At 40.9% G+C, this 22,239-nt stretch overlaps 1 protein-coding gene across 2 annotated transcripts in view; it reads right to left on the bottom strand.

Annotated features, from left to right (window-relative positions):
• Nucleotides 1-21,855, bottom strand: part of FLT3 (fms related receptor tyrosine kinase 3) — a 76,268-nt gene extending 54,413 nt beyond the window's left edge. The window contains exon 1 of one of the 2 annotated variants that reach the window (XM_027116609.1): nucleotides 21,764-21,855. In XM_027116609.1, the coding sequence (XP_026972410.1) occupies nucleotides 21,764-21,806 (43 nt within the window). In that variant the 5' untranslated portion in view covers nucleotides 21,807-21,855. The remainder of the gene's footprint in view (nucleotides 1-21,763) is intronic. The other variant, XM_027116610.1, reaches the window with a different exon arrangement.
• Between the last annotated feature and the right edge of the window lie 384 nt (nucleotides 21,856-22,239).

Here is a 22,239-nt window from a genome sequence, read left to right as displayed (position 1 = left end):
GACATTACATCCCCAGAACTTATTTATGTTATAACTGGAAGTCTGTACCTCCTGATCACCTTCACTCATTTCTCCCACTCCCTACCCCCACCTCTGGCAAACACCAGTCTCTTCTCTGTTTCTGAGTTTGGTTTTTTTTTTTTTTCAGATTCCACATATAAGTGAGATTATACAGAATTTGCCTGACTTATTTCACTCAACATAATGCCCTGAAAGGGCATTCATGTTGTCACAAACGGCAGGATTTATTTCTTTTTTATGGTTGAATAATATTGTATATATACAGTTGACCCTTAGACAACGTGGGTTTGAACTACACAGGTCCACTTACACATGGATTTTGTTCAATAAATATTTGGAAAAATTTTGGGAGATTTGTGACAATTTGAAAAACCTTGCAGACGGACTGCATAGCCTAAAAATACTGAAAAATAAGAAAAAGTTAGGTATGTCATGAATGCATAAAATATATGGGGGCTCATTGGGAATCGGGCACACTAACTTGGGTTCAGTAACAGAGTTATGATCGGGACTGCCCGTACCTGTAAAGCTGCTAACTAGCCTTGAAGGGAAAAGACAAACACAAGCTGTCTTTTGGTTGTACAAGGAGGTCTGGACAATGAGTAACTTTTTCTGGATTGGTTTCATCGATGCGTTGCCCCTGAAGACAAAAAGTACCTTGCCCATAAGGGACAGCCTTGGGTTCTTTTGATACTGGGCAACGCCCCTAGCCACCCAGAGCCCCATGAGTTCAACACTGAAGGCGCTGAAGTAGTCTACTTGCCCCCAAATATCTAATTCAGCCTCTAGATTGGGGGGGTCATAAGGACCTTTAAGGCTCATTACACACAGTACTCTATGGAAAGGATCGTCAACGCTATGGAAGAGAACACCAACAGAGAGAACATCATGAAAGTCTGGAAAGATTGCACCACTGAAAATGCCATCATTGTTAGAGAAAAAGCCGTGAAAGCCATCAAGCCTGAAACAATAAATTCCTGCTAGAGAAAACTGTGTCTAGATGTTGTGTGTCTGACTTTACAACAGAGCCAACCGAGGAAATCATGAAAGAGATGTGGACATGGCAAAAGAGGTGGGAGGTGAAGGGTTTTAAGATATGGATCTTGGAGAAAGTCAAGAGCTAATAGGCACCATGCCCGAGGAATTCCCAGAAGAGGATCTGATGGAGACGAGCACTTCCAACCAGAGCCGCACAATGAGGTAGAAGACACAGAAGAAGCAGTGACAGAAACCAAATTGACACGGAACAATCTGGCAGGAGAGTTCCAGTTATTCAACACTGCTTTTGACTTCTTTTATGACATGGATCCTTCTATGATACAAGCACTGAAACTAAAGCAAATGGTGGAAGAAGGGTTGGCACCATATAGAAACATTTTTAGAGACAAGAAGCAAAAATGTCAGAGATAAATTACGATGTATTTCTGTAAAATTACACCAAGGGTGCCTACCTCTCCTGCCTCTACCTCTTCCGGCTCTGCTACTCCTGAGACAGCAAGACCAACCTCTCCTCCTCTCTCTCCTCCTCAGCCTACTCAACGTGAAGACGACAAGGATGAAGACCTTTATCATGATCTGCTTCTACTTAACAAAGAGTAAATCATCATCGTGTCCTACAGTTAATAAACTTATCTCCTGTGTATGTGTGTATCTTCGTGTGAAAATCTAACTGTATGAGATGTTTTTGTGTCACCATCATCATCATCACCTACGTATTCATCATGTAGACCAGTGGTCCCCAACCTTTTTGGCACTAGGGACCAGTTTCGTGGAAGACAATTTCGTGGAAGACATGGACCACGGGCAGGGAGGGGGAGGGATGGTTTAGGGATAATTTGAGCACATTACATTTATTGTACATTACATTGCAATATATAATGAAATAATTATACAACTCATCATAATGCAGAATGAGTGGGAGCCCTGAGCTTGTTTTCACTTGCCATTCACTGATAGGGTTTTGATATGAGTCTGCAAGCAATTGTTTATTATGGTCTCTGTGCAGTCAAACCTCTCTGCTAACGAGAATCTGTATCTGCAGCAGCTCCCCAGCGCTAGCATCACCGCCTCAGCTCCACCTCAGATCATCAGGCATTAGATTCTCAGAAGGAGCGAGCAACCTAGATTCCTCGCAGGCACAGTTCACAGTAGGGTTTGGGTTGCCGCTCCTACGATAATCTAATGCTGCTGCCTATTTGACAGGAGGTGGAGCTCAGGCAGTAATGCGAGCTATGGGGAGCGGCTGTAAATACAGATGAAGCTTCGCTCCCTTGCCCGCCACTCACTTCCTCTGTGCAGCCCAGGGTAGAGGACCCCTGGTGTAGACCATTGTGTGCAAGACTTGTATTGAAGTGGATAGCCTATCCTTATGTAGGCATAAGGTGAGTGATATTTAATATAAAATTAATAATGTTTAGTTTTCTTACTGTTTTATAATTTTGCTTTCAAAGAATTACATTACCATACTGTATGCCTCTCTACTGTAATTGGAGAAATTGCATATCAGTCTGTCACCACAGGTAAGTGGTTTTGTAAAAAAATAACAATTTTTGCGATATTGTATTACGAACATGACTGTAATGCTGTATGCCATAACATTTTTATACCGATTCATTCATTAATATATAGGCTAGGGAGTTCCCTGGTGGAGCAGTAGTTAAGACGCCATGCTCCCAATGCATGGTGTCTGGGTTCGATACCTGGTCAGGGAACTAGATCCCACATGCATGCCACAACTAAGAGTTTGCATGCCACAACTAAGGAGCCGGTGAGACGCAACTAAGGAGCCCGCCTGCTGCAACTAAGACCCAGTGCAGCCAAATAAATATTTTTAAAAATTATAAAAGTATATATATAAATAGACTAGGCTAACATGAAGAGCAATCATATCACTTAACACTAAGCTATCATAACGCAGTCATATTGTTGCTTCTTCATTATCAGTGCAGGAATCGTTATAAGTAAATACGAATTTCTTTTTCATTATTATTATTATTTTGGCTCACCACACAGTTTGCAGGATCTTAGTTCCCTAACCAGGGATTGAACTCAGGCCCACGGCAGTGACAGCACCAAGTCCTAACCACTGGACTGCCAGGGACTTTCCCATCTTTTCATTTTTGATGTGTAGTGTTAGTAATACATATAACACCTACAGTGTTTTGTAACATGTAAGACAATATTGATGTAGGTGCTGACAGATGATTCATCATGTAAACAGGCAATGGAAACTTACAGCACTGTTAAATACAGTATAGTACCGTAAATGTATTTTATTTTACTTATAATTTTCTTAATAGCATTTTCTTTATGCTAAGTTTACTTTAAGAATACCATGTGTAATACATATAACATACAAAAGATGTCTTAATGAACTGTTTATGTTATCAGTAAGGCTTCTGGTTAACAGTAGGCTATTAGCAGTTAAGTTTTGGGGGAGACAAAAGTTATACTCGGATTTTCAACCGCACATGGAGTCGGTGCCCCTAACCTCCACGTTGTTCAAAGGTCAACTGTATACACCATATTTTCTTTATTCAGTCATCCATCAATGGACACTTAAGTTGTTTCCATGTCTTGGTTACTGTAAATAATGCTGCAATAAACATGGGACTGAAGACATCTCTTTGAGATACTGATTTTGTTTCCTTCAGATGTACACCCAGAAGTAGAATTCCTGGATTATATGGTACTGTTATTTTTAATTTTTTGAGGAACCTCTATACTGATTTCCATAGTAGCCATACCGTTTTATATTCCCTTCAACAGTGCACAAGGATTCCCTTTTGTCCACATCCTCACCAACACTCATTATCTTTTGTCTTTTTAATGACAGTCATTCTAACAGGTGTGAGGTAATACCTCATTGTGGTTGTTTTTTTTTTTTTTTTGGCCATGCGGCATGCAGGATCCTAGTTCCCCAACCAGGGATTGAACCTGCGCCCTTGGCAGTGAAAGTGTGGCGTCCTAACCACTGGATGGCCAGCAAATTCCCTCATTATGGGTTTGATTTACATTTCACTAATGATTAGTGATGTTGAGCGCCTTTCATCTACCTGTTGGTCATTTGAGGGTCTTCTAAAAAAAACGTCTGTCCACTTCCTCTGCCCATTTTTTAACCAGACTAGCTGGGTCTTTTTTTGCTATTGAGTTGTATGAGTTCTTTATATATGTTGGATACATGATTTGTGAATATTTCCTCCTATTCCATAGGTCACCTTTTCATTTTGTTGATAGCTTCCTTGGCTGTGCAAAAGCTTTCAGTGTGATGTGGTCCTATTTAGTGTCTTTTATGTGTCATACAAATTTTAGGGGTTTTTTTTTCTATTTCTGTGAAAAGTGCCATTTGAATTTTGATAGAGATTGCCTTGAATCTATATATTGCTTTAAATGATATGGACATTTTAACAATATTAATTCTGCCAATCCATGAAGACATAAATTCTTTCCATTTATTTGTATCTTAGTCATTTTCTTTCATCAATGTCTTATACTTTTCAGTGTAGAGATTTTTCTCCTCCTCGGTTATTTATTCCTAGGTATTTTATTCTTTATGATGCAATTGTAAGTGGGATTGTTTTCTTTTTCTGACAGTTTGTTGTTAGAACCACATAGATTCTAACAACCACAGAATAGAACCACAACTGATTTTTTTATATTGATTTTGTATCCTACAACTTTACTGAATTTGTTGATTAGTTCTAACAGGTTTTTGGTGGAGTCTTTACAGTTTTCTATCTATAATATCATGTTATATGCAAACAGAGTCAGGTTTACTCCTTTCTTTCTGATTTGGATGTCTTTTATTTATTTTTCTTGCCTCATTGCTCTGGCTAGGACTTCCAGTACTATGTTGAATAAAGGTAGCAAAAGTGGGCATCCTTGTCTTGTTCCTGATCTTAGAGGAGAAGCATTCAGCTTTCACCATTGAGTATGATGTTAGCTGTGAACTTTTAATATATGGCCTTATTATGTTGAGGTACATTCCCTCTATACCCGCTTTGTTGAGAGTTTTTGTCATAAGTGGATGTTGAATTTTATCAAATGCTTTTTCTGCATCTCTTGAGAGGATCATATAATTTTTATCCTTCATTTTGTTAATGTGGTGTATCATATTGACTGATTTGCAGATGGTGAGCCATCCTTGCATTTGTGGAATAAAACCCACTTGATGATGGTATATGATCCTTTTCATGTATTGTTGAATTTAGATTGCTAACATTTCCTTGAGGATTTTTGCATCTATGTTCAGGGATATTGGCCTGTAATTTTCTTTTCTTGTCGTGTCCTTTTCTGGTTTTGGTGTTAGGGTAATGCTGACCTCATAAGATGAGTTTGGAAGTGTTCCCAGCTCTTCTATTTTTTAGAAGAGTTTGAGAGGATTGAAACAATTCTCCTTTAAATGTTTGTTAGAATTCATCAGTGAAGTCATCTGCTCCTGGATTTTCTCTGGGAGCTTTATTTTTTTTTTTTACTGATTCAGTCTCCTTACTAGTAATTCTGTTCAAATTTTCTGTTTCTTCATGATTTGGTCTTGGTAGGTTGTATGTTTTTAGAAGTTTATTCATTTATTCTAGGCTGTCCATTTGGTTGGTATATAATTGTTCATAGTAGAGACATACCTTGTTTTATGGCACTTTGCTTTTTTGTGCTTCACAGATGTTGCATTTTTAATAAGGGTGTGGCAACCCTGCCTTGAGCAAGTCTATCAGAGCCATTTTTTCCAACGGCGTCTGCTCACTTCATGTCTTTGTGTCACATTTTGGTAATTCTCACAATATTTCAAACTTTTTTGTTATTATTAATTTGTTATGATGATCTGTGATCACTGATTTTTTTTTTTTTTTTGTGGTACGCGGGCCTCTCACTGCTGTGGCGTCTCCCGCCGCGGAGCACAGGCTCCAGACCCGCAGGCTCAGCGGCCATGGCTCACGGGCCCAGCCGCTCCGCGGTATGTGGGATCCTCCCGGACCGGGGCACGAACCCGTGTCCCCTGCTTCCGGCAGGCGGACTCTCAACCACTGCGCCACCAGGGAAGCCCTGTTTAGTACTTTCTTAAACTCTCTCTCTCTCCATGCAAATTCTTACTTTATTCATGCATTGTTTTCCTGACCTCAGTGAGCATCTTTATGACCATTATTTTGAACTCTTTACAGGTAAATCACTTATCTCCATTTCACTGGGGTTTGTTTCTGGAGTTTTATCTTGTTCTTCTGTTTGGAACACACTCCTTTCTTTCTTCATTTCCCTTAATTCTCCATGTTGGTTTCTGTGAATTAGATAAAACAGCCATATCCTCCCAGTATTCACAGAGTGGTCTCTTGTAGAAGATAAATCTTATCTTTCAGCCCAGGCTTAGCTCTTGGTTGTCTCTCAAATTGCCTTCTTTGTGCTTATTGTCTCCCAGTAGTGAGGGGGTACCATGACTTGTCAGTGTACCAAAGGGGAGGATCTCAGTCAGCACCTAGATGCACAGCGATGGGAAGCTGGATGTTCAGGCAGTGGCAAGCAGACCTCTTTCAGGGAGAGAATGGGAGCTAGCGTTTCTGTCTTCTCTCTCTGCACTGAGCCATAAGGGATAGCCAGTTAATAACTGTTTCTTTGTTTGCTACGGTCCAGTGGGGCCCACAAATGCAAGACCTGCTGGCCACCAGATCAAGGGGGTGTATCCTCTGCATGGCAGTCACAAAGGCCAGGGTTCTGATATGTGCAAAAGCTCCTTTCAGAGAGATATCAGAGGGGGGACGTGTAGATGGTGCTTCCAGCCTCCCCAGTCTCAGGCAGAATTGCAGTCAGTTCCTAGATGTATGTTAAATTAGGAGTCTGACCCTCAGGTTGAAAGTAGGCCTCTTTAAAAACAAACAACCCAATCAAAAAATGGGAGAAGACTTAAATAGACATTTCTCCAAAGAAGACATACAGATGGCCAACAGGCACATGAAAATATGCTCAACATTGCTAATTATTAGAGAAATGCAAATCAAAACCACAATGAAGTATTACCTCACACTAGTCAGAATGGCCATCATCAAAGAGTCTACAAATAATAAATGCTGGAGAGGGTGAGGAGAAAAGGGAACCCTCTTGCACTCTTGGTGGGAATGTAAATTGATACAGCCACTATGGAGAACAGTATTGAGGTTCCTTAAAAAACTAAAAACAGAGGGAATTCCCTGGTGGTCCAGTGGTTAGGACTCCATGTTTCCACTGCCGGGGGCCTGGGTTCTATCCCTGGTCAAGGAGCTAAGATCCCGCAAACTGAGTGGAGCAGCTAAAAAAAAAACAACTTAAAAATACAGCTACCATACGATCCAGCTATCCCACTCCTGGGCACATATCTGGACAAAACTATAATTCAAAAAGATACATGCACCCCAATGTTCATAGCAGCACTATTCACAACAGCCAAGACATGGAAGCAACCTAAGTGTCCACTGACAGATGAGTGGATAAAGAAGACGTGGTACGTATATACGATGGAATATTTCTCAGCCATAAAAAAGAATGAAATAATGCCATTTGCAACAACATGGATGGACCTAGAGATTATCATACTAAGTGAAGTAAGTCAGAGAAAGACAAATATCATATGATATGACTTATATGTGGAATCTAAAAGTATGATACAAATGAACTTATTTACAAAACAGAAACAGACTCACAGACATAGAAAACAAACTCACGGTTACCAAAGGGGAAGGAGGGGCACGGATACATTAGGAGCTTGGGATTAACAGATACATACTACTATATATAAAACAGATAAATGACAAGGTCCTACTGTATAGTAGAGGGAACTGCATTCATTACCTTGCAATAACCTATAATGGAAAAAAATTTGAAAAAGAATATGTATATACTTACAGGTATAACTGAATCACTTTGCTGTACACTAGAAACTAATACAACATTGTAAACCAACTATATACTTCAATAAAATTTTTTTTTAAAAAAACAGGCCTCTTTAAGGAAGAAACTGGGAGAAGGACGTTTATGTCTGTTACCTCGGCCCAGAGCCTCAGGTATAGTCAAAATGAGTCCTTGCAAACCTTTACAAACTGTTTCTTTGTTTGCTAGATTCTGGTGGGTCTCATGGACATAAGCCCCACTGGCTTCAGAGCCAGGTGTTTTGGGGGCCTGTCCCTCAGATGGAAGTCCTAATAGTAGGAACACTAGATGCTGGGTCCAAACCCTTCGCTCCTCAGGGAGAAAATTAAAGTTGTGAGTTCCTTACCAATTGCATGTTGCTGTGCTGGGGGCTGGACTTACGGCAAGATTGTGTCTCAGTCTTTTCTATCCATTTCAATTTTTTTTTTTTCCTCATTTGCCTGATGTGTAAGAGTTGCTTAGCTGGTTTCCGGATTCCCTTCAGAAGGAACTGTTCCATGTGTAGCTGTAGATTTGGTGTGTCCATGGGAGGAGGTGAGTTCAGGAGCTTCCTTCACAGTCATCGTCGAGTTTTTAAAAAATGTATATTCTGGATACAAGTCCTTCATCAGATACGTAATTGACAAATATTTGCTACAAACCTGTGACACGTCTTTTGAAGACCTGAAACTCGATCTTGAAGATGTCCAATGTATCAGTTTTTCTTTTATGGATTATGCTTTTGGTTTTGTAACTAAAAAAATCCTGGTCCAATATAAGGTTAGAAAGATGTTCCCCTAGGAGTTTTACACTTTTAGGTTTTACATGTAGGTTTTTACATTTACATTTTAGTTTTAAATGTAGGTCTGTGATCCATTCTGAGTAAACTTTTTATATGGTATGATACATGAACCAAAGTTGTTCATATGACTGTATTTGCAGATTAGTATCTAATTGTTTCAGCACCATATAGTGAAAGATTATGATTTCTCCATTGAATTGCCTCTAAACTTCCATCAAAAATAAATTGATCGCATATTTCTGATTTATTGCTGGAATTCCTATACTTTCCCACTGACCTATTTGTCTATCTTGCCAAATCAAGTATATGAAATCAAGTATTATTAATATTCAAACTTTGTTCTTTTTTTCAAAGTTGTTTTGGGTATTCTAGGCCTCTTTCATTTCCATATGAATTTTAGAATAAGCTTGTCAATTTCTGCAAAAAGTTCTGCAGGGATTTTGACAGGAATTGTATCGAATCATTAGATTGATTTGGGCAAAACTGCCATTTTAGCAATATTGAGTCATACCGTACATAAACATTGTATATATCCTTTATTTAGGGCTCCTTTAATTTCTCTTAGCAACGTTTTGGAGTTTTCAGCGTACAGATCTTGTCTATCTTTATCCCTATTTCATATTTTTGTGCTGTTTTATATTTTTCACTTCAATTCCTGATTGTTACAGAAGCACAATTTATTTTTCTACACTAAACCTGTAACACGCAAACTTACAGAATTTGTTTATTAGTTATCGTTACTTTTTTGTAGGTTCCATAGGATTTTATACGTATATGATTAATGTCACCTGCAAATAGACAGTTTTACGTCTACCTTTCCAATATGGATGCCTTTTCCTTGCCTTATTACACTGGCTACAATCGCCAGTACAATGTTGAAAAGAGGTAGTAAGAATCGATATTCTTGCCTTATTTCTAATCTTAGGATAAAATACTTAGTCATTTGATGTTAAGTATGATGTTAGCTAAGTGTTTTTCATAGATACCTTTACTTAGTTTGAGGAGAATCATTTCTATTCCTAGTTTGCTGGGAAATTTTATCAGGAAGGGATGTTAAATTTTGTCAAAGGCCTCTTCTGTATCTATTGAGATAATCATACAGGTTTGTTTTTGTTTTTTAATGGCTTTTTTTTTATTCTGTGAATATGGTGAACTACATTGATTCATTTGCAAATATTAACCAACCTTGACTTCCTGGAATAAACACCGATTAGACATGATATGTTATCTTTTGTATATACTGTTTTTTTGGTTTTTTCTGCGGTACGCGGGCCTCTCACCATTGTGGGCAAAGGCTCAGCGGCCATGGCTCATGGGCCCAGCCGCCCCGCAGCATGTGGGATCTTCCCGGACCGGGGCACGAACCCGTGTCCCCTGCATCAGCAGGCAGACTCTCAACCGCTGCGCCAGCAGGGAAGCCCATGTATACACTGTTGAATTCAATTTGCTAAAGTGTTGCTAAGAATTTTCACATTTATTTTCATGGCAATTATTGGTCTGCAGGTTTGTTTTTTGCTTGTAATGTCTTTTTCTGGTTTTGGTATCAAAGTAAAGCTGGCCTCATAGAATGTGTTGAGAAGTATTATCTTCTCTTCAATTTTCTGGAAGAATCTGTGCAGTATTGGTATTATTTCCTCTTTAAATACTTGGTAGATTCCCCAGTGAAGTAATCCAGTAATTTTCATTGTGGGAATATTTTAACCACAAATTCAATTTATTAACAGACATAGCATTATTTAGGTTATCAATTTTTCCTGGATAGCTTTGGTAGTATGTGTCTTGCAAGGAATTTTTTCCATTAAACGTTAAGTTGTCGAAGCATAAAGTTGTTAATAATATTTCCATATTATCCTTTGAATATCTATAGATTCTGTAGTGGTGTTGCCTCTCTTACTCCTGCTATTAGAAATCTGTGTCCTTTTTCCCTCTGATCGATTTGGCTAGAGAGGTTTAGCAATTTTATTGATATTTTATTGCTCTTGGCTGCACTGATTTTCTCCCTTTTTCTCTATTTAATTGATTTTCACTCTGATCATGTGTGCTTCCTTTGTTTCTTACATGATTTTTTTTTTTTTTTTGGCTGTACCACACGCTAAGAGGAATATTAGTTCCCCAACCACGGATCGAACCCATGCCCCCTGCAGTGGTAGCACAGATTCTTAACCACTGGACTGCCAGGGAAGTCCCTTACATGGGGTTTAACTTGTTTTTTTTCCCCTCTTGCTTGTGCTTAGATTTGAGATCACTGATTTGAGATCTTTATCCTTTTCTAGTAATTTATAGCAATATAATTTAATGCTGCTAATCATTTAATAATTAATAATTTAATACAATACATTTCCTCTTAAGTACTGCTTTAGAGAAATCCCACAAATTCTGATAAATTGCATTTCATTTAGTTCAATATACATTTTCACTTATCTTTTGTTCTCTTCTTTGACCCATGTATTATTTAGAAATGTGTTATTAAGTTTCCAAATATTTAAGGATTTTCCATTTATCTTTCTGTTATTAATTTCTAATTTAATGCCGTCAAAGGATACACTTTGTATGTCTTGAATCTTTTAAAATTCATGGGGACTTCCCTAGTGGCACAGTGGTTAAGAATCTGCCTGCCAATGCAGGGGACACAGGTTCGAGCCCTGGTCCGGGAAGATCCCACATGCCACGGAGCAACTAAGCCCATGCACCACAACTACTGAGCCTGACCTCTAGAGCCTGTGAGCCACAACTACTGAGCCTGTGTGCCACAACTACTGAAGCCCGCGTGCCTAGAGCCCTTGCTCCACTGCAATGAGAAGCCCTGCACCGCAACAAAGAGTAGCCCCCGCTTGCCGCAACTAGAGAAAAAGCTTGTGTGCAGCAACGAAGACTCAATACAGCCCAAAATAAAAATAAATAAATAAATAAATTTTTAAAAATAAAAATAAATAAAGGAATAAAATTTATGGAAGCTTGTTTTATGGTCTAAATTGATGTGTATTGCATGCAACTGAAAAGAACCTATATTCAGCTGTTAAGTATTCTTTAAAGAAAATTCTTTAAAGAAAATTAGGTCAAGTTGGTTGATACTGTTGTTCAAGGCTTCTACATCTTAATGCTTTATTTCTCTTTCTTCTATCAATTACTGAAGGAGTGTTGAACTCCCTGAATTTAATTATGGATTTGTTCATTTCTCCTTGCAATTCAATCAAATTTTGATCCATGTATTTTCAAGCTCTGTTATTAGATACATAAATGTTTAGGATTTTTATGTCCTCTTGATAAATCAAGCCTCATAGCATTATAAAATGACTTTCCGTCCCTAGTAATATTCTTTGCTCTGAAATATACTGTCTAGCATTTTAGCTTCTCCAGTTTTCTTTTGATTAGTGTTAGCATATGCAATTTTTTCCCCTATCCTTCCACTTTTAACCTATTTGTGTCTTCCTATCCAAGTCTGGTTTCATTTAAGAACATTATAGTTGGGTCTTGCTTTTTTTTTTTTTTTTTTTTTCTTTTTAATAAAATCTGAATACCTCTGCCTTTTAATTGTGATATGTAGATTACTTAATGACATTATTGATACGCTTAGGTTTAAATCTACCATATTATTCTTTGTTTTCTATTTGTCCATCTGTTCTTTTTTCCCCTTTTCCTGTTTTTCTGCCTCCTTTGGGAAGAATTGAGTATTTTTTATGGTTCCACATCATCTCCTTTCTGGGATCATCACCTATAATGCTTTGCTTTTTTTATTGTAGTAGCTGCTTTGAGGTTTAGAGTATATGTCTTTATCTTAACGTAGTCTACTTCTAACTGCTCTTATATCACCTCATATATGATATCAGAATACAATAGTATCAGTATATACTTACAATAGTACATTTCCATTTCATCCCTCTTTAGGCTTTGTGCTATTGCTGTCATACAGCGTACTTCCACATAAGTTTTAAACCCCCCCAAAATCACTGATATTATTTTTGCTGTAAGTAATCAATTATCTTAACATTTTAAACATTTTTTTTAAAGTCTTCTATTTTACTCCCTTTGGGTGGTCAACTATACATGTAATTAGAGTTCTTGGAGAGAATGGGGGAAAGGAGGACAGAAGAAAATATTTGATGAAATAATGGAGAAAATTCTTTCTACAGCTGATGCAAATGATAGAAGCCCAACAAAACCCAAGCGCATGAATCAGGAAGAAAACTGCAAAAGGTACATTATAATCAAGTTATTTAAAGCCAATGATAAAGAGAAAATCTTTTTTTTTTTATCGTTGCTAGTAATGACACGTGTTCTTAATCATGTATATCCTGAATTCCTTTTTCATCACAACACACATAACTGTCCCATTGTATACATGTAATGTTTTGTATTACACAAGGTATCAGGCTTGTTGAATATTTGCCAACAAAAGGATTTTTTGGCTGAGAAGGAATCCAGACAAGAATGAGAGGTCACTAGTACTTTAAAGACAAAATTGAATGTGCCAACCAACTTTAAAAAAATCAACCTCTTTTAGAGAACCTATAGTATTTTGTCATAGCAAGTAGCCACTTTCAACAAAGCCCCTATTTGGGACTCATTAAAGAAAGTCTTCATGCTCCTTTTTGCTATTGTCTGGGAAAATCTTAAATGCATCCAGAGAAAACAGATACATTCATACGGCAGACTTACATGTATGTTTGACCAACTGAAGTCCTCATGTAGCTCGCTGATTCTCTGTTCATTTTACTTTGACTATTTTCTCTGTTCATTTTGGATAGTTTCTATTGCTGTGTCTTCAAGTTCACCAATCTTTTCTTCTGCAGTATCTAATCTATTAACCCCAACCAGTATAATTTTAGTTTTTACCTCTGGAAGTTTAATTTGTGTGATTTTTTTCATATTTGCTATTTCCCTACTTAACACGTACAAGCTTTCCTCTAGCTTCAGGAACACAAGGAATATAGTTATAACAACTATTTTAATGTTCTTGTCTAGTAATTCTATATTCTATGCCATTTATGGGTCTCCTTTGGATATTTGAGTTTTCTCCTTATTATGGGTTGAATTTTTATCTTTTGTTTGTCTGTTAATTTGTAACAAGATGCCAGACATTGTGAATTTTACCTGCTGTCGGATATTTCTGTGTTCTGCTAAATATTCTTGAACTTTTTTCTGAGATGTAGTTAAGTTCACTGTAAACACTTGATCCCTTCAAGTCTTGCTTTTAAGCTTGGTTAGGTGAGACCAGAGCAGTGTTTAGTATAGAGCTAATATTTCTCCACTAGTGGACTTCATCAAAACTAATAACTTCTGTTCTTCAAAGGACACAGTTAAAAAAATGAAAAGACAAGCCACAGGATGGGAGAAAATATTTTCAAAACAAACAACCTGATAAAAAACAGGCAAAAGACTTTAGGAGACACTTCATCACACAAAACATAGCATGGCAATTAAGCACACAAAAAGGTGATCAACATCATTAGGGAAATGCAAATTTAAACCACAATGACATGTTGCTACACCTGTTAGAGATGTTCAAAAACAAAACCAAAAAAACTGACCATACCAAGTTACGACAATGATTTTGAGCAACTGTACATGCACTTTGAAAAGCTAGCACCTTCTCGTATAGCTGAATATTCACTTAGCATACATTCCAGTGATGCAACACCACTCCTAAGATATGTACCCAAGAGAAATGAAAACCTATGCTCACACCAAGACTTATGTTCAAATATTTATAGCGGCTTTTTTCATAATGGCCAGAAACTAGAAGCAAACTCATGAACTTCAGCTGGTTAGTGGATAAACAAACTTTGCACATCCATACCATGGAATACTACACAGCAATAGAAAGGAAAAAGGATCCGATATACATAACAACATGGATTAATCTCAAATAATTACACTATGTGAAAGAAACAGACTCAAAAGTCTATATATACTGTAAAATCCCACTTACATGACATTCTGGAAAATTTGGGGAAAATGATAGGGACAAAAAAAGAGATAACTAGTTGCCGGGGTTGGGGATGGGCATCAGGGTTGACTACAAAGGGGCATAAGGGCAGTTCTGGGGGAAATGGAAATGTTCTCTGTCTTGATAGTGGTGGTAGTTATGTGACTGTATGTGTTGGTTAAACTCATAGAGCCATACAGTAAAAAGGGTAAAGTTTGTTATATGAAAAGTATACCTCAATAAATCTGACTTTTTAAAAAGCCAGAGGAAGAATTTGCCCCCATTGATATGAAGGCTCTTTCTGAGAATCCGTTCCAAAACCCTGGTAGCACTTCCCAGAGTCTCGTTCCAAACATATCCTGAGCAATGAGGACAACTTCATTTGTTTGTTTGTTTTATTTTCTTGTCACACCGCGCAGCATGCGGAACTTCCCTGACCAGGGATCGAACCCGTGCTCCCTGCAGTGGAAGCCTGGAGTCTTAACCACTGGCCCACCAGGGAAGTCCAAGGACAACTTTAGAATCGGAAGAGAGCTCCTGAGGGGTGGTAGGGGGATAAGTGGAGAAAGAAATTTGGCACCCATCTAAAATAAAATTTTAGGTAAAAGTAAAGTCTACTCCACTGAAAAAGTGATGGTTTTAGACATTATAAAACAAATCAGAGAATGTCAGGACACCTCACTGTCAAATCCTCCAAGTCAAGTCTGCTGTGAGGCAGAGAACCGGGTAAGACTTGAAGATCTGAGTTCCAAGTCCAGCTTTGAGTTACCTGCTGTGATAACCCTGGATTTCAGCAAGTTGTTTAACCTCTTTGGGCCCCACTTTCCTCACTTGGTAAAAGAGGGCAGCAGACCGGATGGTATAATGAATATATCTGGTCTTAGTCCTGATTCCACAAAGCTCCTAAAAATCCTTGGAATTCCCTGAGGGATAGGAGTGTCTGTTGTTAATCATAAGGGACCCCTTCTGGGCACTCCAGAGTTTATGCTAACAAGGCAGTTTAGGGTGGGGCCCCTCTGTAGCCTCAGGATGGGGCTGGTCACAAGAAAGATCCAGAGATTGTGTGTTCTTCCTTAGACCTGGGGAGCTCTCATCCTTGCCAGTCAGTCTATGCTCTTTCTCTGTAAATTCCCATGATTTTAACCACAGTCTATTTGCTCAGGAGTTCCACATTCATACCTCCTGTGTGTATGGCTGTATGTCTGGGTGGCCCCCAGGAACCTTACTCTCAGACTGAACTCCCTGTTTTCCTTCCTAAACCTACTCCCTCCCCACCCCACCCTGACAGTGCCAGCACACCCACTGTCACCAAGTCCAGAAACCCAGAAGTCATTTTCGACTCCTCCCTCCCCACTACTTCCCATCATCCAGGCAGCTGCCAAACCTTGACGTTTTAACCTCCTGATAATCCCCAAATCTCTCCGCAGCTCTGCATCTCTATTACCATTGCCCTAATTCCAGTCCTTGTTTGTCTCTGGCCTGGACTACTGCCAACAGCTTCCTAGCTGCCACGTTCCCTGCCATGTTCCTGTCTGCCTGACACGCATCCTTGACACAGACCCCAAAAATGTCGTTCTAAAATACACATCGAGCATCTCCCTCAAACCCGTCGACAAACTACAGCACTGGTCCTTACCATTTGAATCACGAATCCCACTGAAAAATCTGATGAAAGCAATTAACCTTCACACACACATACACACACACCCTGTGAAGGATGCAACGGACCCCCTGAATTCCATCCAAAGACTCTTGGACCACATGATAATATCCAAGTCCTTTATCACATCACTAAAACACTCCTTACACATCACACACGGAGCCTCTGGTAACCCTGAATTTTTTTTTAAGAAAGCTACCCATTGAACAGGCTTCAATTTTCTAAGTCACAACTTATTTTTTTTTTAATATTTACTTATTTATTTATTTATCTTTGGCTGCATTGGGTCTTCGTTGCTGCGCACGGGCTTTCTCTAGTTGTGGCGAGCGGGGGCTACTCTTCGTTGCGGTGCGTGGGCTTCTCATTGCGGTGGCTTCCCTTGTTGCGGAGCACGGGCTCTAGGAGCGCGGGCTCAGTAGTTGTGGCTCACGGGCTTAGTTGCTCCGCAGCATGTGGGATCTTCCCAGACCAGGGATTGAACCCGTGTCCCCTGCATTGGCAGGCAGATTCTCAACCACTGCGCCACCAGGGAAGACCCTCACAACTTTTTAAATGAGGGTTCCCCTATCCTCAGACATTGTGCCTCAGTAACCAGGATGGAATTACAGTTTCCGTCTACCCTGTGTTTCTCACCTCTGTACCATTTTCCTCACTGTCCTATTTGCCTGGAATGTCCTGATCCTCCCCTTTCCCTATCAAGTCTTACCTTTCTAATCAAGGGTCTGGCATCACCTCCTGTTGGAGGTCTTGCCTTATTTTCTCAGTCTGCATTAGAGGCTCAGCCTCGGTGCTTATTTCTAAAATTACTCTGCGATTTTCCTTTTACATGCCTTTTCCTTTTACATGCCTACCCTTTCCCACCAACGCCCCTAACATTAGACCGAGCAGGAACCAGGACTGTCTGGCACCTACTGGACTACACGGTGCTCCCAAGGGTCTAAGAAGGCAAGGAGGAAAATCCCGTGACTCTAAATCCTGACGCTTTCTTCTGCAAAGCACCTGCCTAACCAGGGAAGCAGCTGCACTTTACAGGTATTATCTGATGAAGGAGTCAGACACTGCTTATCTCCTTTTCTCAGATGAGGAACTTAAGTGTAGAGGCATTCCCTGTCAGAATAAAGAATTCATGTTTCCTAACTGTGTAGCTAGTCCTGACACATTCATCTGCATCACTTCCAAGAACTGAATCCCTCACATTGGGAACATCGTAACTCAAATAGCAAAGCAGTTGAAGACTGAATTCCGTGGATATCTTCAAATCAAAACACAATGGTTTAAAGAAATGATGACAATAGCCTGTTTTAAAGTAGACTGTAAATAATTTTATGGAGGTTTCTTGGCTACCAATTGACTTACAATGACAGCAGTGAAAAAATATTTTTACTGTTTAACCTAAAAAATAACAATAGTTCCTCTTTTAGGATCTTATGCAATTCCTCTAGCCACAAAAGAACACTGTGTGTGTACTTTATATTATTTTTAACTTTCCTCTCCATGTGTTGGGACCCATCGAACAGAATTGCGTGATTCCAACTAACGACCATCAGAGTTCTACAAAGAGTTCCAGCCACAGGGGTAATTCAATCACTTATGTGTAAAGCTCACAGACCCCCAAAAGACAGAAAAACCTTTGGCCACACAACCATGGCTACCTAACTAAGAAGTAGCTAAGGCTTTTTTAGCAATCTTGATGGAAAAATACTAAGATCACAAAGTCATCTGATGAAAACCAAAAGCTCTATTCAGGCAAACCATCTCCTGTGAGATTCACAAGACTTTGCTATTTCAGAGTGAATAAAGGAGGGAGCATAGTGGCGAGACCAAGCTCAGCAAATTACAAAGCAGGCCAAGCGAATTTTCAGCCCCTCAATTTCCCCTCTGCAAATTCTTATTCCTGTCCTCTCCAAGATCCCTTTCAAAATCAAGAAAAATGATAAGATACCATACTTTTGAGATTATTTGCTTTTTTGCCCAAATCAGAATCTTGACCCAAAGATTAAGGCAATATCTGGTGGCTACTTGGGGATCCAGCAAGATAGCAATCTTGAACACTGACTGGTAAGGGCTCTTGTCACATTGCTTTGTGAGTTTCATTAGCGAATGACCAGCTGAGGGGAATAAAAAGAATTGTGGAGAAAGTCATGAAGCTGAGCTCTCCCGTGGACTTCTCAGCTGAGCAGGGATACTCCCTGGGGAGTAAAATGCAGTCCACAAATTTGTTCCAAGAACCATTTGGAAAATTACTTCTTCCTAGGATCTAAAAAAAAAAAAGGGGGGGCCATGTTGCACCCTGGAACAACCCATTTGTTTTATTTTAAATGGAAGAGCCGTTGCTTTCCCACAACCGTTGAACACAGTACATCCATGTTTAAGTAGTTTTAGGGGACGACAGCCCTGGGATTCCTATTGTGACCTGGTCAAAGCTTCCTTCGCTGAAGCATGCTGTTTTCCATCCACAGATATTTAGCGATCACGATAAACGTGTTGGAAGGTTTAACTCACTGAAAGCAAGCTCTGTGCTGAAATGTGTTCTTGGGGAAAGGCGATGACCACGCATGTTTAAAATAGAACGGAATTAACTATTTATATGTAAGTTCTCCCCTCCCCATCTCTTTCATCTTTGTACCCCCATGCGCCTAGCACTGAAATAGGTATTCAATAAAAGTTGGTCAAATAAAAAAATTCTTTCTCATGCAGGCTTCCTCTTCTTCTTTCTTAAGTCTTCCCTGGAATATAAGTAAGTCTTCCTCCCCCACAATTAATATCTCGTCATTACCTGACTTTTTTCAGTCAAACAACAGGAGACGTCAATAACACCACCAACAAAATCTTTACTGATAACTGAGAATTAATGAAAGTGTCTTTTTAGTTATAAAAAGTAGAGCCAAGTAGTTCATAATTAAACCTAAGAGGATAATTTACTACAGATCCACGTGAAGTACCCAAGAAGAAATGAATGGCCAAATCTAAATTTGTATGATGGTAACAATTAGAACCAAGACTTTTAGGATCCAAGGGGACCTTAACACCAGGTCACCAAGTCCGGTGTCCCATCCAATTCAAACCAATCTTTGCATAGCATCCCTTCCCTCCCCCTCCTCCTGAATCGGTCCCCTGTAGGCTACCAGCTCACAAGAAGGCAAATAGTAAGACAAGCAGCAAGGGCAAAGGATGCCAACTAAAATGTGTAGGTCAAAGCTCTGAATGGAATTTTCTGACACTAATGAGAGAAAGAGTTGTCAGTTACTGAAATACTGAAATCCTCCTCCTAGCCACGATCAGCACAGAATGCAGCTAAGGCCATGGAGAGCATGTGTCCATTCTTTAAATACTACTTAGAAAACCTCATCATTATTTATGAAAGGTAGAGCTTACAATATAAGGGAAATGGGGATGGCGTTCAAAAATTCAAGGAATGTAAAGCTTTTAAACATTTAAAGTCCTCACTTTTAAGCTTCTCACTTTGTGCTTCTTCGTTCAAGAAAATCTGTAACAGCAAGGATTGGCAAAGATGTGAAGAACCGGAGCTCCCATACACTGCTAGTGGGAATGTAAATTGGTAAAACCACTTTGGAAAACTGTTTGACAGTACCTACCAAAACTGACATACGCCTTCCCTTATAATCTAGGAATTAGACCTGAGGGTATCAAAGAGAAATGGGTGTTTCTGTCCCCCCAAAACATGTAAAAGAATATTCACAGCTGTGTTACGTTTCATTACACAAAATTGGAGACAGTCAAAATGTTCTTCAACAACAATGGATAATTAAATTGTATAATCTATTCATACTAAGGAATAGCACCTAGCAATGGGAAAAACAACAACACTGCTAAGAACAAGGTTGGATCTCATAATCACAACGTTGAGTGAAAAAAGCTGGACATTAAAAAAAACAATGATTTGGTTTACACGAAGTTCAAAAAACAGGCAAAACCATGGTATCAGAAGTCAGAATAGTGGCTACCTTTGGGGGGTATAATCTGAGAGGGGGCGGAGTTAGAAGTGCTCTGTGTCTTGATCGGATGATTACGCGGTTACACAAACACTAATGGAGTTGTACTATTAAGATGTGTGCATATTTGCTCTATGTGAATTATACCTAATTTAGAATAATCTGGAGAGAGATGTAGGAATTTCTGAGATTGTCCCTAAATATAAAAGAATTCAATGCAGCTTAACTATAGTTTCATGTACTGATGTTTATACTTTCCGAAAGCCTTTGTATGCTGCTGAAAAATCCACTTACTACTAATGTTATACATAACAGAAAGCTAACTTTTTGTAACAGACTCTGAAAAACATATTGTACCATACATTTGAAATGTACATATTTCCCAATTAACAAAGATGTTTAGGAAATGCAAGATGTTTTTCCACTCTTTTCCCCCTTCTGTTACATTTTTTAAATCTATAATTCTGAATTATTTGAAACAAAATCTATTGGAAATAATTCCTGCACGTCCATACTGCAAATATTTTATGAACCACAGAGGATTCAAGAAAGACTGCGAGAATTTTGGGGCTGGAGGAGTCCCAGCCAGACTCCTTCACTGGACAGAGCACAATGCCGGGGCCGGGGACAGTGAGGGCTGGTCCCCCAAGGCTGCAGAACTAGGACCGGGACCTAGAGCCTCCCTGGCTCCCAAGACTCTGTCTCCTTCACCCTAAACGCAAGTCAACCCTCTCGTTCTTTCCAAATAGATGAACTGGATCTAAAGGGTGTTTTTTTTTTTTTTTTTTTTTCCAGTAACAACTGTGCTACCCAGAATATTTGGGAACAGTCAGCTGAGTCCTTGAAAAGCCCCTTGGGGTTTAATGCCGGGATAAAAATCGAGTATAGGAGGAGGGGGTAGCTAGTATTTTAAGATGTAAACCCCGTTTGCATAATATTTCCAAAGTAACTATTCATTGATCCAACCGACATTCGGCGGGTAGGGGGTCGTTACCCGAGATGACTCGCTTTGGGGGAGAACGCGGGCGCATCTTCCCATCAGAGTTCACTCCCTAAATCAAAACCTCAAAAGAAGAGTTAAAGACGCCACCCAGGAGTCTACGGTAGCCGGGGTCGGTGCAGGCGAGGTCCCGGACCCCGGCGCCCAGCTCGGGGCCGCAGACTCGGGCTGCCGGCCCACTACCCGGGCGCGCGGGCCGAGCGGGCAGCCAGAGAGGCGGGCGGGGCGGCCGCAGCCCCGGGCAGCGTTTCGGCGAGGCCGCCTGCGGGGTCGCGGCCGCCGGTGGGTACCGCGGCCCGAGTCGGAGCGGCGACGCGAGAGGAGGGGGAGGAGGACGCGGGGTGGGCCAGGCCGGGGCCGCGGGCGGGTTCTGGGCGAGCCTGGAGGGCGCGAAAGAGGGGAGGGGCGCGGGAGCGAGGGAAGGAGCGGGGCGGGGAGGCGCGCGGCGGCGGGGACGGAGGAGGCGCGCGCCCGGTCCCCGCGCGGGGTGGGGGCCGGGGGCCGCGGGGGCTCGAGCGGGCGAGCGGGGCCTTACCGAGCAGCGGCAGCCGGCCGCCGAGGCGCGCCAACGCCGGCATGGCCTCCCGAGCCCGGGGTCCCCAGGCCGCGCCGGCGCAGCCCTGCGATGCCGCCCTCAGCGGCGCGCCCCGCGCTGCAGGTGGCTCGCTTAAGGATGCGCGTCACCGACCGCAAATTCCCTCGGACTGGTGCAAAGTAGACGGGGGGGAGGATCCCTCTCCCCACCGGCAGGGGCTGTGCCGGGGCGCCGGTGCCTGGCGCAGCGCTGCGGCCGAGCCCACGTGCCCACCGTGGTCCGCAGCCCGAGCTCCGCGGCGCCCGGGGCCCCCCGACTGTGGCGGGGGAGACTGGGCGCGGTTCCGCCAGGGAAGTCGCAGGAGCTCCGCGGCTCCGGCTGGGGAGGAGGCACGGCCAGAGCTGCCTGACCCCCGGGCGTCCCGGAACCCTCTGGTTCGGGTCCCGGAGCGTGGGGACTCTTCAGGGAGCCAGCCA

This window comes from Aethalodelphis obliquidens, unplaced genomic scaffold (genome assembly GCF_003676395.1).
Source record: "Aethalodelphis obliquidens isolate GAN/ISIS:26980383/991018 unplaced genomic scaffold, ASM367639v1 scaffold16, whole genome shotgun sequence".
Taxonomy (NCBI): domain Eukaryota; kingdom Metazoa; phylum Chordata; class Mammalia; order Artiodactyla; family Delphinidae; genus Aethalodelphis; species Aethalodelphis obliquidens.
This window is presented reverse-complemented; position numbering and strand designations above follow the sequence as displayed.